Here is a 17,617-nt window from a genome sequence, read left to right on the forward strand (position 1 = left end):
TCCACGAGGGCAAGGGAGTAGGTGGGCGCCATCGTACGTAGCGCACTTCACTTCGCCGAGAGCACCCAAGAGCGCGAGCTTGATTGACTTCCCGATGATTGGACTGGGTGACTCCAGAGAAATTAAAACCGGCTTACAGGCGCTTCTCCTTTCCTCAATTAACCCATTGAAATGAGATTAACCCAAATTATTGCCTGCTACTCTTCTTTTTTTTACCCACTTTGTCTTTCATCATTTGATATATTTCTTTTTGCAGTCACTCCAATAAGGGGGGTATGAAGGAAGGAAATAGAGAGTGAGAGAGAAAGAGAAAGAGAGAAGGAGAGAAATTGAGGGAGGATGCTAAGAGAGGCACACAAAAGCTTCAAACAGGTGCGGTGAGTGCCCACCCTCCTCACCCCCCACCAGCCCCTGAGGGGCCGAGGCTCCAAACAGGTGCTTTTATTGGGTCCTTCACTGGCTGCACCTTTCCAGGGCTCTGGCTCACAAAAGCATGGGGCATTGTTTGATGGTGTTCTGTGGCGCAGCTTTGGCCCCGGGAGGCGAGTGAGGCAAGCGACCTAATTAGAGTAGCAAGCATCCCCGGGGCTGAGTGACGGATGGACCTGCCAATCAGGAGGGGGGAAAGTCTCACACACATGCAGAGATACACAGATGCATGTTCACACACACACACACACAAAATGAGAATATCATTATGCACCCAAGCACACACACACGTACACACACAGGACACATGCCAATGGAAACACAGATACACACACGTACAGTCATCCACATAAACACAGACAGGAATACAAACACTAACACACATGCACACACAGGTTATGCTTGAGCACTCTCCAGTGTCAGTCTCCTGTGACTTCTCACCTGACAGAACAAGATGGGGGTATAGGAGGGGCGGTGGAGGGTGTGTGTATGTGTGCGTGCGTGTGTGTGTGAGAGAGAGAGAGGTGAACAGCAGACAAGCCCACACCTGTGACAGAAGCCCTTTCCCGAGAGCGACACAAAGACACGTTTCGCGAGGGCAGCCACGCGGGGTTGCCACTTTAAAAAGGCACGCGAACAGCCTCAAAACACTGGCCCCGGATTAGGCTGCATTATTGATGAGGAAATAAATAAACCAAGCCCTTCTTTACCAGCTCGTCTCGTGTGCAACTTAATTAACTCTGACAAGAGCAGGCAGGAAGAGAGGAAGAAGGAGGAGAAAAATGGAGAAAAACGAGAGACGGGGTTGGGGGTGGGGGGTGAGGGTGTGAGGAGGGGACTTGGGGGCACGAGGAGAAGGGGAACAAAAAACAGTTGCTAGGCAACATACAACATCTGTAAGACTTGGGCAACTTATTCAATTTTCAAGCTTCGGTCTCCAGGGTTACGGCAGAAAGATAACATTTTGAACAGTTTAGGGGTGTTTCCTATTGAGTGTGAATTACAAAGGAAAGTAACAGTCTCTCTCTCTCTTTCTCTCTCTCACTCGCTTCCTCCCTCCCTCCCCCCCCTTTCCTTTTCTTACTTTTTTTCATTTTTGGCCTCTCTCTCTCTCCTCTCCATGTGTAGTTTCCCCCCAACACCTGGTTCTCATTTGTGCACTCAATTTGAAAAACATAACCATCTCATGACTAGCACATAAGAAACCGCCCACAGAATCAGACTGCAAGATCTGGGCAGTTTTGAAGATTTATCCCACAGAAGCCCCGGTCAACCCAGCCATGATGGCTTTTTAAGATGTTCCTGAAACTTCAGCCTCACAAAAGAAAAGCACTCACCTACGGTCCACTGTGGACCGCTTATAGAAGCAACGCAAAGACAAGGGGATCTCTGAGAAAGAGAGAGAGAGAGAGAGAAAGACACACACAGACATCTGTCATATCCGTCGTAGTTGCACTGGTGTGAACAGGGAGCCAGTTGCTGATAATATCTGGACATGCTTTAGTGTTTGTTATCTTACTTGGAATAATTTCCCTCACCCTCATGGAGGTGTGCTAGTGGTGAGGTGTGCTCTGCTCTCGGTCTAACGGGTTGGTGGGGGTGGAGGGTGGGTGGCAGAAAAGGACATGACCTGGCCGTGCACCTCTCCCCACCCCTCCTCCTCCAGCTTCTACCCCTGCTTCTCCTTTTCAACTTTCTCCTCTCAGCTGTTGCGAGTCAACACGACTCCTGGGCTTTAGAGTGGCTCTGAGCTGTGAGGGGAGAGGAGGGGCCATTAGACTGGGAGATAGCAATGGAGTTTGTGCCTGACCTGGGCCAGACTCACACCAGATCTGGGACAGGCGTACACCCATGTTGCTATCTAGAGGCCTGTGTGTGTGTGTGTGTAGTCCAGCCTGCTGGCTGCTGTCTGTGGTGTGTGTGAGAGAAAGAACGGGAAGGAGAGCGATGAGGCGAGTCTTGTCAGTGCCCAGAGAACAGGTCTTGACCTGCAGCTGGCAAAACCCAGTCAGCGCCTGTAATCTACTGTTTGCTTACAGAGCGGGGTGTGTCAGCGAATCAGATATGGCTCGAGAGAGAGAGAGAGCGAAAGAGAGAGAGAGCAAGCAAGGGGGAGCAAGGAGAGAGAGACTACCGAGATTGCTCTGCCGCCTCTCTCTCTCTCTCTCCCTACTTCCCTGGCCCTCATCGCTCTCTCCCACTCTCTCCCCTTCGCATGGCAGAATGTGACCTTAATAAAGTCTTCACGTTCCCTCAAGCTCTTTCTTTTTTCTACCTCCCTCTCCCCCTCTCCCTCTCTCTCTCTCACACACACTCACTTTCTCTCCTCCTCCTCCTCCTCCTCTTGCTATACAGATACACAGAGTTGACTTATGAGGACCAACATCTGGGTACAGCTTGGCCTGCGGCTCCCAATGTATCGGTTGATTTAGTATGGTAAACAATATTGGCATCAACATGTCTCAGTGACTTCATGGGGAATACCATGACGGCTGGGAGTAAATGTGTGAGAGAGTGTGTGAGTGTGTGTGTCAGCACACGCATCAGGAAGCCAAGCAAGGCAGCCATAATTCTCGTTCCCATTTGGTTAAATCGAACCATTCCAGATCATTCCGATGAACTAACCAGGCAAACTCAAACAATATGTTGCAGTCGCTGGTTTCCATGCGCTGCAAACACAGTGCAGTAAAACACTGTGTGTGTGTGTGTGTGTGTGTGTGTGTGTGTGTGTGTGTGTGTGTGTGTTGAGGCAGAGCAACTTAGTCGGAAGTCGCATCTGACATCATTTTTGTAATAGAGCAGATTTGCTCTCTATCCCCTCTAGATGTGCTTTTGTAGCTCACAAAAACCGCTGCTGTGCCATGCAGTCATTTTATCTTCACACACAAATTCTGCTGCCACCTGTTATTGTAGCCTCGCTAGGTGGTTTCAGACGGTTGCACAATGGATATTCCCTCCCTTTGTGTGCGCGCAAGGTTCATCAAAACAATTCCACATCCTTGCAATCTTTGCCGTCTTTGAGTAGTGATTGCCTCAAATTAAATTGTTGTTCTACTACCACTGGCTCTTGAAATAAACACACCCTGAGGGGGGAGATTCTTTCTAAGGAGCAGCAACAGAAAGGAGAATGCTGCATTAACTTAGACCCACAAAAACAATAACAGTTGTAACACATGAAAATAAGCATTTAATGTTGAAACAAACATGCGGACACATTGTATCGGGGACACACACACATACCCGCCCGTGCATGCTTTTGAGCAGCTGCACGGTGGCATTTGATTGGCCGAATAAAACCGGTAACCTGAGAAAGGCAGACAACTCGGTGCAGCTTGGTGGGTATCACCTTTCCTTATCATGCACCCCGGTCGCTGCCAGTCTGCCTGTTTCTGCCAATTCTTCTTTTGGCCTCCACAAGCCCCGAGCTCCACCTCCACCTCCCTCACTCACTCCTCATCCACCCCCTTCTGTTACCCTGTGTGCGAGAGAGAGCCCCCGCGGGCTAAGAATAGCACACAGCTGGCAATGCGGGGTCTTACATATTTCACACTCAGGCCGCCATCACTCCCAAAAATCAGCCCTTGAACGCGCTCTCCCTTCTCTCTTGCTCTCTCTCTCTCTTTCCGTCTCTCTCTCCCTTCTCTCTTACTCACTGTCTCTATCTTTCTTTCTCTCTCTCTCTCTCTCTCTCTCTTTCTCTCTGTCTCTTGTTCTGACCATAGGCAGGGGTCGCTGTCCAACCACAGCACACCTTAACCCACCATCCATCTAATGTAAGTCACTGACATCACACATGAACATACACACACACACACACACACACACACAAACCATACGCAACCACGCGCCACCATTTTAACCAGAGAAAGGATTTATTTTCCCAGGATTCATTGTGTGGAGGGCCTCTTTGACAACAGTCCAATCCCCCCACCCCCTTCTCCTTTCCCTCAATCATGGCTTGGCCAGTGGAGGCGACAAGGCTCATTAATAGATCGATCTGTAGTGAGGTAATCTATGAGGGAGAGCGGGGAGGGACTAGAGGAGCTGGAGGAAGCCCTCTCCAGATGCTGAGGATGCTCTCCCTGTCGGAGGCAGAGGACACAGGGGACAGAGGGGGGAGGATGCGGGGTGAGTGATGGGGAATGGGGAGGCATGCGCGGGTGGTGGTGGTGGGGGGGGCACAGGGACACGGGGGAGCAGACCACCGTCTGGCTCTGGATGTGTTCCACCATCGGGGGATTTTATTTGTGTGTGCCACCCGTGCCCACCAACACCACCGCCACCGCAACAGCCAGAAGGAGCGGGACGAGGAGCAGCCGTGAGGGGTGACTGGCCGGGGCTCCCAGCAGCCCGTGCCCCTGGGGAATGCATTTTGGACAGGGAGCAGGCTGGCACACCAGTCGGTTGGCACACACACACACACACACACACAGAGGGAAAGAGAGAGTGAGCGATAAAGAGGGAGAGAGGGAGAGGGATTGGCCAAGGGTCGGATCAAGAGTTGGCCCAGGCTCAACAGGCATGTATACAATCCTGAGCCAGAGGTACACCAGAGTGTGTGTGTGTGTGTGTGTGTGTGTGTGTGTGTGTGTGTGTGTGTGTGTGTGAGGTGGAGGGTATCGCAAGGCCCTGGCAGCCAGGGGTGCACCGCCACACGTCCCAACACAGGCCGCTTGCCCCATCACGACCAGGGCAGGCCTCTAACCTAGATAGAGCCAGTCACACTCCATCCCGCTTTCCATCCATCCCACCAGTGGTCCCCGCTCACATTAACACCCCCCACACACACACACACACACACACACACACACACACACTGTACATGTCACCATCTTACAAAGCATAGTCATCATTTTACTGTGCTCTCTATTAGCATACAGTTTGGCTAATGAGCACCTCTCAGCTGAACACATTATACTTCCACTTGACGACGCTTAATTAGCCGCATTTCAGTTGGAGCAGCCCTGTCTGGGGGAAAAGGAGAAAGCTCCTTTAATTAAAACAAGACAAACTCAACATGTGTTTGTTGGAACACGTGCCTGTGCCTCTTGCGAACTGTTTGTATGTCTTTCGTGTGTGAGTGTGTGAGTTTAAATGTCTTTGCGTGTCTTTGCGTCTGTGAGCTCTTTCTCTCTCTCTTTGTCTCTCTCCATTTATCTATCTATCTACCATACACACACAAACAAACACACACACACACACACACAATCACAGGCTGTGCTTTGACCCACGCTTGATATATTTCAACTGTGGCTACACCATGAGTCAGAGAGACCTGCCCAGACTACAGAGGAATGGATCGCTCCACTCGCCAATGGGCCGCAGCCTCTACTCAGGAAATGCACATCACACATAATACTTTCCTAAAACGAAAACAGATTCCCCCTCCTCCTCCTCCTTCTTCTTCTCCTCCTACTGCTGCTGTTGCTGCTGCTGCCTCTCTCTCTCTCACTCGCTCTTTTTCTCAACTCACTCACGGCTGCCTTTTTTCCAAAGAGGACGAAAAAACACACATACACTTCACCAGGACATTCTTTGAGCTTAAGACTTAAACCAAACTATTTATAACTTTTGTCCTCTCTTTTCCCTACCAATTCCCTCACTCACCAGGCGTTTGCCATGCATGTGTCTCAGTGCTGGTCTGTAGCTGAGGAAAAATAAAAGTTGTGCCTATAAAAATATACCCAAAAGTGGCATATGTTTTAGATTTTTATTGGCAAGAGAACTCAACAAATTGATCCTCAAATGCTCTGCAGTGGGGTGGGTTTATGTTCAGTGGAACATTGTTCAACAGGCTACAGAGGAGTGTGAGTGTGTGTGTGTGTGTGTGTGTGTGTGTGTGTGTGTGTGTACTGAAGTGGGCAGGCGCCGTAACTCTCGCACAGACGACTGGCTTTAATGGCCAGGGAGATGCGTGGCATAAAAAAAGCATTACTCTTTTTATTTCCCTTTGCTCATTCTGAACAGCTTTTTTATCCATCACCTGTGTGCCCCTCCACCCCCCTAAAGTGAGCAATCTCACTTCCTACTGCTCTCTGCTTGACACGCTGGCCTGCTGATTTCATCTTCAAAAGCAATCTTGAGTGCAAGAGTTGCACTGATAAGTTTGACCGCTCACAGTTGCACATTGTTTCATACTCATGCAGTGGGAGTGAGAACACCAAGTGGCTCTGTGTGAGAACAACATACATTCAGACTCCTGCCATCAATATGAATGCAAGTTAAATGTTAAGTTAAATGCAAGTTCATATGTTATGAATTAAGTTCATTGTATATCAACTCTTATCACTTAAGTAATTGTGTAATAGTTCCCCCCTAGTTTTATATATCTAAACAAGATGACTAAATGATATATAGTCTCTATATCAGTCCCAAAATTCAAATTCATTCATTACACAATTCTACACGTGCAATGCGAAATGTAATTAAATATGACTGCATACTTCCACAACAGAGACTATATGTGTCTATCTGTGGCATTACAGTCAAACATGGGCATGTTCATAATAAAGCATCTTCTCTTGTCCTAATGCATCCCTTGTTTTCAACCAACTGCCAAACTGCCATGTTTCCATTAAATTGCATCCTTCAATCAACCTCCTGTCTGCAAAGCCCACAAAAGCACCACCATAACAAAGAACAACAAAAACTTTTGGACATAATTTTGGAAATGGCCCGGATATATGGCTCCTGAAAAAAATTGCAATTTGGAGAAATAACTCCCCTAAATCCATTGTCTGCCTCATAATCTAGAGAGCTGCTGCTGATCTTTCAATAATGACTTTCAAAGTGGTAATTGTGCTCCAAGACAACTGAAGACAGGGTGGCTGGAAGCATTGCTCTTGAATCTTCCCACAACATCACTATCTCCATCTCGGATTTCGTCTGGATGTTAAAGTGATGATAAATTGTTATTCAGGTATCCCTCATTTAAGTTAACGGCAGGTAGACCAGCCCCTTGCACACCACGCTACTGGATACGTTACATTGCGCCTCATTAAATGGTAGCCTTCTGGCACATTTTTTTCTTGGGAAGGATAAAATATCAATATTATTACGTAACCCATGAATAAAAATCAAGAAATATCTTCCGTTTCAACAAACTTGCTGCATGCATGGATGCATTGCTGTGCAATTGGTTTAAGTGACCTTCATGTCTGTGAAATGTGCATGTGGATTTTAAGGATATAGGTTATTACCAAGGCTCAGCCCATTGCCTGTCACTCTTTGTTGCCACGCTGCCTGAATACGTTGTATAATTTAACGATAAACACGCACCCTCCACCCCCCAAGGAGAAAAGAAACAGCACTGAACGATCGTAGATCTAGTGTCTGAGACAACACGTTGTTTGGTGTTGGTTTATAATGAGGCGTTACTCGTGTAACCATAAGTGAGGTGCATGCTAGATGATGCTCTAGGAATCTAGACAACACTGTAGTCTCCTCACCTCGTGTTAATGATTGGCAAATAACAGCACCAGAAATTGTTTCACCTTTGTACCCAAGACACAGTAGGGATACTATTAGGCTTTCCTGAATGTGTCCCTATTTAGTCTACTACTGGTGTTTCACATTGCATTTAGATTTGTAAGCATAATGTTTCACTGTACCAGGGAGAAAATGTTGGAATGGCAGTCTTCAAGGCTTGCCCCGTTAGCCACCCAATTCGCTGCTGTAGTCATAATCGTCCGCCGATGGGGTCGTCAGAGCAGGGCATGTCGAAATCCGTGATCGGTATCAGAACCGAGCAGGGGTGGCAAATCGGTTCCCTCACGAGTAAGCCACGCCACCGCTTCAGCACAGAGAGCTGACCGCCAGATCAACGATTTACCCTGTTCAGTAAAATTGTATCAACTGGCATAAGATAAAAAATGTATCTGGAGGGGGCGTGATGAGGGTAAAAGAATCAAAATATCGGCTAACCCCTCCTATATATTCCAAGAGCAGACTAATAGTTTGTTTTGTAAATCCAAGTATGTTCGCAGATTAGAGAAATCACACAATCCAGGTCAGGCGGTCCAAGCCTAATCATTTTCAGATGTAAAATATATATCCGTGTTTTTAATCCCGGAGGGTAGAAATTGCAATCCGTGTCCATTCCAGTCTTTCTGTCGATAGTTTAACGATTAAATAACAGCATAATCCATACGAAGTTGACCTATTCAGATTTTTCCCAGTGATAAAATCCATGAAAATGAACAAATATAAATGTTTACAGAATCCAGTAACTTCTTTCAGATGATCCAGTCGTGGTTGTCACGTTTATTTCGCTCTGCCATGAACAATAAACAGCGTGCAAGTGTCTGCGACAAAATTTCCCAATAACTGGTAACGAAGAATGCAAAAAATCTATTCCGTCAGACCAACAAGCTTGTGCACCAGTTGTGATAGTTTTCGAGAATTGCAGGAGCTATTTATAGATTTGTTTTCTTACCGCCGCCGTGCAGTGTATCGGTGCTTGCCTACTACACAACAGGCAACAGAGAACAGGAATGTTTAATCCTTCTTTCACTTTGCAAATAAAACCAGTCTGCAGACAAACAGCGATAAAAATACCTGTCTCTCACGTTCAGCCATCCGCGCTTGTTACAAACCCAAACGTCGTCTCGCGAACAAATGTTTCAATCTTAAGATAAAAATGTTCTCATTTCTCCAACAAACCAAAAAGTATTGTCGGTCCACCATCAGGAAAACGGCAGTAGGCTACAGCGCACCAAGGTTTAAAAAAAGCCTTCCTTCCTTTCTGTTTTATATCATTACGAAACGTCCTCCCCAGATATTAGGCTGCAGCTGAAAGATTTCTTTTGCTTGTTACAAGTAACAATAGCAGCAGTAATGTGTATCACAAAGACGATGACAGCCCAGAAATGGAGGCAATCCTCTGGCGTTATGATTAACAAATAAATGCAGCCATCTGACCAAAGCGGACGAAATTGGTTATCTCCTTCAAATCAGCCAGAAATGAGGCAGAGGTTTGTTTGAATAATTGTAAGAAAAAACCGTCCAGAATATGCCAGCCAGCAATCACTCCAATCCATCGGGTTAAGACACAGTGACTCCCTTTTGAGGCATTGTTTATATCTCAGTGTCTTTACTGTAACATTCGTAAGTGAGCGTATGTGTGTATGTATGAATATGTGTGACTCCCACTTTGTGTGTGTATGTGTGTGTGTAACTGCTTACGCTAACAGCCGCTAGCTGCCTCGCTCACAATCCGACAGCCCACCACGCATAGCGATGTAATGGCGGCCGGCAGTGTATGAGGGAGACTCGCTTTCCCATTTGGCAAAGTAGAGCACTCACGTGATCAAAGCAAAGGATTACAGCAGTGGTTTAGCATCTTTGATACACGCCTTGTTGCGACGCTAGAGGCGCCCGTTCCGAGTTTACACCCTTGCTACCAGTCATGGATGATCATCACAAAAGTTCTATACTAAAACACTGCTTAAAACATTTCCCCCCAGTCATCAGGAAAAAAATAATTGCCATTATGATCTATCATAAGAAAAGAAAAAACTTCAGTAGTTAGCAGTAGAACTGTCCTAATCACAGAAGCCACTTCCCTATAATTTAAACATCTTTAGCCTTAGCCTATTTCACACAGTGGATAATTAAAACATTTTTTTAAATTAAAACGTTTTACTGGAATTGTGTGGCCCCAAGAAATGGGCAAATTAGAGAGAGGAGAGCTGTGTCCAGTTACTTACATCAGGGGTCAAAGGCTTTATGTGTGTGCTGAAGCTGAGGCCATCCCCCAATGCTGAAATTCAGACAAAAGCCCAGAGAAGGAATGAGTTCCACCATCCCCATGAATCCCTGCATCTGCTGGACCGACAGAAGACATTATGCATTACATTTGTTATTATATTAGCAACACAAACATCACCGGACAAGTCATGCAACTGAATTATTTTAAAAGTTGATCACTGCAGTCCAAAGGATTGCTTATTGTGTGTGTGTGTGTGTGTGTGTGTGTTTTGAGAGTGAGAGAGAGGGAGTGAGAATAAAAAAGAAAAAAAAAACATGAGGCGCAGTCAGGGATTTTGCAGGAAGTAGTGTTTGTTTGTGTTTATGTTTATGTTTAAATTTAGTAGCAGACGCTTTTGTGTAAAAAAGTATACATCATATTTTAACCAAGGACCAAACGAAACACCACAGAGAGGTCTCACCCCTACCTTCAGTATTCCTAGAGAAATTCCACGCAGAGTTTCCTTTTTGTTTGGGGGACAGGCTGCCCCAACTTCATTCACACAAACGCATTGCATGTTGGCTTTGCTTAGACATTTTGGTAACAGGTCCCAAGCTTACAGGATAAAAGCAACCTTTTGCACTTTTGCACATTTTTCAGTTGTGGGTCGAGACCTGGCCCTGACAGGTAAAATTGAGGTGGTTTTATTCAACAAGCAGCACACTTCTGTGTCACATTGTGCAGGAAGTTCTGAATGGCCCACTGAATTACATGTTTCCAGACCAAGGCAGTCCATAAGCAAACGTCTGCATTTGTTATTTTGGTGTTCTTGCATCGGAAGCAATACCGGATACCCAAATACATGCGTATAAGCATTGAAAAAGCATTTGAAGTTTAGTTTAGTTTAGTTTATATATTTAGCACACATTAACATTAAATGGTGCAAGGAGGGAACGAAGCCCAATGGGCTTGTACAGAGCTCCACCCCTTTCAATAATCACACTTAATCATGTACGGCTGACAAATAAACCATGAGAGGGGATAAGTACAAATATAATCAATGACAATAAGGGAAAAGAAAAAACAACAGGAGACAAAATACAAAAATCATCCAAAATGGATGGAAGAAGATGTGGCAGATCTATGGATTTGAAGGATGCATTAGAAATGTTAGATAGTATAATGACAAGAATTGAAGCAGGCAGGAATTAAGTAGATGATTCATGACAGGAGAAGATGTTTTTTAAGCTGTTTTTTAAAGAAAGAGTGGGAAGCTATGGCTCTTAATGTGGGAGGTAATCCATTCCATAGTATGGGGCCTCTGTATGGCATATTAAATTGGTGATGAGATGAGTGAGTGAAGGGTACAAATAAATTATTATTGTGGCTGTGTCTAGTGCGATGAGAATGTATGTCTAATGACCGGGTAAAGAAAGATTGAAGGGAGGCCGGAAGATCTTGGGTACTGTAAATGAACTTGTGAATGAACAAACGAATCTGGTAAGTATTCAGTTTGTGAATAGGTAGAATAGAGAAATTAATAAAAAAGTGGTGCTGACGGAGCATATCTGTTTGAATGTGAAATAAATCTTAGGAACTTTTTTGAATAATGCATAATTTCTTGAGATGGTTTGGATATGAAGCTGCCCAGACCATGTTACAGTAGTTTAAATATGGAAACAAAAGAGTAAAGAGTTAAGTAAGCAGAGGGATGAATTAGAGGACAGACTTTTCTTAATATACCCATCATCTTTGTGGACCTTTTGCAGACAAGGTCTATATGGTTTGTCCAATTAAGTCTTTCATCTACTAGTACTCCCAAGAATTTTGTTGCTTTTACTTGCATGATTTCTGCTCCACTGATAAATATTTCAGCTAACTCTTTGGGGTACGACTTATTTGTGCTGCAAAAGATCATAAAGTTACATTTCTTCACATTTAACGTTAACTTAAGTTGAAACCATTTAGAAATAACAGATAATTCATCATTTACACTGTCAATCAAATACTTAATTCATCATTTACACTGTCAATCAAATACATCATTATGAGTTGCTATAAGATTAGTATCATCAGCAAATAATACAGGAAGAAGCTGTTCACAGGTCATGGCTAGGTCATTTATATAGATCAGAAATAATAATGGGCCCAGAATAGATGCCTGTGGCACCCCATGAATAATTCTGGACTTGGTAGAATTATAACCATTAACTGATACATGTTCTCTGTTTTTTAAGTAATTTGAGAACCAGCTCAGGGCAATTTCTTTAATGCCATATCTATTTAATTTGTCAATCAAAACCCTGTGATTGACAGTGTCAAATGCTTTGCTTAAGTCGAGGAAGATCCCGATGGCATACTTCCTGTTATCCATGGCAGATGAGATAATATTGGTAAGCTGGAGTAACGCATGTTCTGTCGAGTGTTTCTTACGAAATCCATACTGGTGCTCATATAGAATGTTGTTCTCATTTAAGTGCTTGGATAATCTTGTGTAAACTAATTTCTCTAATAACTTAGAAATGCAAGGCAGGATGGATATAGGTCGATAATTTCCAAAGTCGTCCGCCACACCTGTCTTAAAGATGGGAATGACTTTGGCGATTTTTAAATCATGGGGAATAACCCCAGAGTGAAAGAGTAAGAATATGGGTTATGGGCTTAACTAAATAATCAGCAGTTTCTTTAATCAAAGAGCTCTTAATACCATCATGCCCCAGCGCAGAATTGTTTAGTCCCATGATAGGATCAAGAACTTCCTGTGCAGTTGGAGGACTAAAGTTATTGAGAGAAGGACATTGCCCCCTTATCAAGTGACAAGGGTTCTCATCAATATGCAATATACTGGAAGCCAGATCAGAGCTAATATTAACGAAAAAAATTGTTAAAACCATCAGCAATTTCGTTGGGGTTTGAAAAGAGCCTCTCTTTCCCACGCATCTCTGCGGGTACAGATGCTGCTGATTTTTTCCTATTCAATATATTATTAATGAGGTTCCACGTTTTGCTATCATTTGAAGCATGTGAGAATTTCTCTGCATAGTACTTTTTTTCTCTTTCAGCTATACATTTGTTTTTGTATTTCTTATAGGTTTCTATGTTAGAAGGGGTTGAGTTAGCAATAGCTTTCTTATAGAGTTTATTTTTTTTACGAGAGCGTTTCTTAAGATCAGTTATCCAAGGTTTCCCTTTAGAGAATTTCATTTTAGATTTAAGGCTGATAACTGAGAGTTATTGGTTATCCATTGGTTATCCATTTACACGTGTGCTCCCTGACTGAGATCAGGCAAAATTCAGGCAAATATCAAGGAGAACAGAGGACACCAGTTAAGGCTCACACAAATCTGGCAACGCACATTGTGCTATTTTTCTGATGATAGTCATGTATACGACAACTGTATTGTAAAATCACACCTGATACATTAAGTGTTCCAGTGACTCAGGCAGATGTCGTTTGGAACTGTGCCTTTCCTCACAGGGTTCAAAAGAATCACAGGAAAGAGATATGAATCAGAAAGTGGGAGCTTAGCCTATCAGTTATTGATCCTGCAAGCTCAAGGAACATAGCTGAATTCATTTGTAGCTTCTACTCCACCACCCCCACACACACACACACACACCTCCTCCCTTTACTGTCTGTTACTTTTTCTCTCTTTTCTTGTTCAATATCTCCTTCAGGCTTCTAAAGCACTCTCTAAAGTATCTCCACACCTTTGTAGTGTGAAGTCTCTAAGCTCATACAGTGAAGTGCTTTCCACTTTAATAAATCTATTGAATATTACACTCTCAAACTTAGCCATGTGTCCAGTATGGGTATTAAGTGCAGAGGAATACGTGCACACTAATGGCTGTGTGAGCAGCATGTCTAGACCTGGTAACTAGGCTTTGTAAGGTGGTGCATTCTCTCTGTGTGACTATATTCCTTTTGATCTGGTGGCATTCCTGAATATTTTAAGAGTTGTGGGACACTGATGGTTAAATTCTTCCAGGAACTGTTTTCTTGAAGATCAAAGCATCTCTGGACTACTTGACAGAAGTATATTGTAATAAACCTCTGTGGAATTCAATGTGATTCAAGTTTCTTTTTTTTACACAAAAGATGTTTTAGGCCCCATGACTGCTAATGCAGATTAGACATTTATTATTTTGAGCTTGTGCTCATTTGTAATTATTTACACAGCTATCACTCACAACAACACATTTCCTTATTCAGTAACAAGGTAAGAGTAGGCATATACCTTTTTACCAGGATAACACATTCTTCCTCGACTGCTGGCATGAAGACGTGCAATCTAGTTTCTGTTGAGAAAAGCCCATTAGCACAGCTTCTTTTATGAGAACAGGTTAATACTGCGGCAAATTGACTAAAAAAACAGAAAATTCCCTACAATCACATCCCATCTCTCTTTCTCTATCTCTCCCTCTCTTTGGTTCTCTCCCTCACCACTCCCTCACCACTCCAAACACCTAAAATGGCATTTCCTAGAGAAGGGCCTGTCTGGGGGAAGAATAGATGGTATGCATTATAATGAACAGGGGCTGACACCGGCCCATCCATCATTCTGCCCAGGAAAATTATAGTGGTCCAGCCAGAGAGAGAGAGAGAGCCACTCAGGGCCACTTCCCAAGGCACTAGGGCTGGCTAGAGGTCCTGAGCCCTTTCGTAAGACCGTCGTTGCCCCGGTATAGCAAACTCATCAACCTCCTGCCTCAGTCCCCTATTTCCCCCCACGACTCCACAATGCCACGGAGAGGATCAATAGTTTTAAAACCGTCTTTGTGTTTAATTCTTTCTTTGTAGTCAATGTGTGTTTTTTCTCTCCCTTCCTAAACAATTTCTTGTTAATTTCCAGCTCCTCATAAAACAGAACTGCTGTCTGACTTTCCTCTGATGAATGACGAGTGTCTTTGTCTCCCTGTTGTTTATGACTTGGGCTGCTAATTAATGCCATGCGTGTCTGTATTTTTGAAAGGAATGTGCAACCCTTGCCAAGGTCCTCTCAATCTGCATCTAGTCTGCTGTGCCCAATATAATTCCCCTTGATTTGGCATTATTTCTGGCATATGGTGGTTATTTAATTTTATGTACTTTTCACATTCCTTCGTCGGCGCTCCCAATGTTTGTCTCTGAGCTCAGAGAAAAAAAAAAATAGTGTTTTAATTACGGTGAGTGAAATTACTCACTTAATGCTTTAGATACATTTGTTTTTGGCCCCGCTTCTGTTGTGCAGATTGCGGTCTACCACTTATCCCCATCCGTTTAGCTTGTGCCAGCAATCATATCTCAGAAGGCTTTTCCCCTTTCATACAGGCCCCAAACAGTGCTGTCGGCATTTGCCTGCGTGATTTGTTCGGAAGTCCTTTGTCAATATAGCGGCACATCCATTTTTGAGCCTATATACAACATTCATCATTACACCAGTAAATATTCCTAAATTCTTCTGGTATTCTTCACAGTTCTTGTGAGACCCTGAGAGTGTTTTGTTTTGCACGATAACCTAACCTTATACATAAAGCTACTTGTTTTGTATTTAATAAATGGTCAACACCTTGTCAAACTCACTGATTTTCACATGGCCACATTGGCTGCACACAGGCTGTGGACAGACACCAGATTATTGATCTCCTCCTCATCCTTCTGAGTCTGTTGCATTCATCCATTATTGATTTAGTGCTATTTACTGCTCTGTTATCTGACCACTCTGGAATTTGCGTGCTTCTGCTCCTTTTTCTATCACGGCTGAAATTTAGATGTGCTTGACACCTGATCTTTCCTGTGTGTTCAGACCGCCTTTCGTTAATGTTTATACTTGCCCCCATAATTACACATGCATCCTATATACAGACCTGAATCAAACCCTACTATGGTATAGGGATCCCTGGGAACAAGTGAAAGGATTTATTAATTGTTCCGATTTTAATTTCCGTACAAGATGTCATGAGGCTCTAACGTCTCTCAACCAGTCTTCTTTTCACAGCCACTGGACCCCACACTTAATTTCCCCATGAGGAAAACTGGTCTTAGCCTTAAGCTGACCTCAATAAATTAAGCCTGTTTAGATAAAACACTTTACTTATTAACCTCCAGAGTGACCTCTCGCCCACCCCTGACCAAGAGACAACGAGTTGTGATCAGCGGCATTATTATTGAATGATATACAGTATCCGTTTTCTCCACAACAGCACACAGTACATGTAATGCTAAAACTCAATACTGCTGGCAGTCAGAGCATCAGTCACAAAACTCTTATCCATCCCCATTTGAGCAGCAGCAGGCGGCAGGGGCTTCAGTTGTGACAGAGGGGAGGGGGAGACCGACTGTGTCTTTAAGGAGAGATTTACAGGGTGAAAAGAGAGAGAAAGACTGGCACGCTGAATAGGGATGTCTTCACAATTGCACAGGAGCAGCAGATCAAAGGGGACAAATCCCCTGAATGTCTCCGAAATGACTGATCAGTCTGGATGAATAATTTCTTATTTCCAGCTAAAGGGTCTCTCTTTTTTCGTTCACAGTTATAATAACAGCAGCACAAAATAATATTGGTGCTAATGGTTTTATTACCACTAGAGTTGTATTTTATCTGACATTCATATCTCTTTCCAATTTAACATGCATATTCATTTTTTGTAGTATAGGGAACTGTCTGAGTTATTCTAGCAAAACCATTCTTCTAAGGAGCTTGAGGAATTGTGATAGAGCAAGTGGATGTCTGCAGCTTCAACAGTCTTCTGTTGTGCATGTGTTTGTGTGTATGAACACACATAGGGGTGAAGGGGAACCCTCTTGCCCACTTGTGGCCTTCAATACAAGGCACAAATCAAAGAGGTCTGTGGCCATCGAAGTGACAGATGAACAATGTTCCCATTCTCCTAGCCCCTCTGAACACCCCCATCCATCACTGGCGGAGAGATTAATTCAATTCATCAGCTCTTTGTCTCCTTGGGCCTCCTAATGTGACCTGATATTGCTCAGGGGTGCCTCATAATAAATGTTTGTGGATTTGATCTGGGACCGCCTTTCTCACAACCGAATTAAAACATTACTCTTAGCTGCGCACCACTACACGTTCCCGCTGTGGCCGCAGTTGTTACTGCTTCGCCCTTCCCGAACATGCCAATAGCAGCAGAATTTCAATTATTCTAATGAGCGGGAAAAAAGGGGCTGCCGCAGGCAAGGAAAAGTGGAGGAAACGAAACACGGGGATACAGGGGTTTGGAGAGAAAGATGGGCGCTCGGGGAAAGGGTGAGAGAGAGATTGTTGATGATGGTTGTGGCGGCATAGTGAGCTCACCTCATTTCTCCAGCCTTCAGAAGCATTCAGTAAGATGTCGCCTATGCGTTAATGGGCTATTGCCTCTTGGCTCAGAGGAGTTTTACTGTCAATTATTTTGGCTCCAACTAAAATCCAATTGGGTAAATAATAAAAAACAATACAAATGAAGATTGAAGTTCTATTCATCATGGGAAATAATTTAAAAGGCCCGTGTGGAGAGGTGGGT

At 44.0% G+C, this 17,617-nt stretch overlaps 1 protein-coding gene across 3 annotated transcripts in view; it reads right to left on the reverse strand.

The window, feature by feature from the left end:
* The window catches only part of LOC125304515 (mediator of RNA polymerase II transcription subunit 13-like), a 94,407-nt gene extending 84,757 nt beyond the window's left edge, over nucleotides 1-9,650 (reverse strand). For all 3 annotated transcript variants that reach the window (XM_048258869.1, XM_048258870.1, XM_048258868.1), the window contains exon 1: nucleotides 8,040-9,650. In XM_048258869.1, the coding sequence (XP_048114826.1) occupies nucleotides 8,040-8,111 (72 nt within the window). In that variant the 5' untranslated portion in view covers nucleotides 8,112-9,650. The remainder of the gene's footprint in view (nucleotides 1-8,039) is intronic.
* Nucleotides 9,651-17,617: the final 7,967 nt, after the last annotated feature.

Source organism: Alosa alosa, chromosome 12 (assembly GCF_017589495.1).
Source record: "Alosa alosa isolate M-15738 ecotype Scorff River chromosome 12, AALO_Geno_1.1, whole genome shotgun sequence".
Lineage (NCBI taxonomy): Eukaryota > Metazoa > Chordata > Actinopteri > Clupeiformes > Clupeidae > Alosa > Alosa alosa.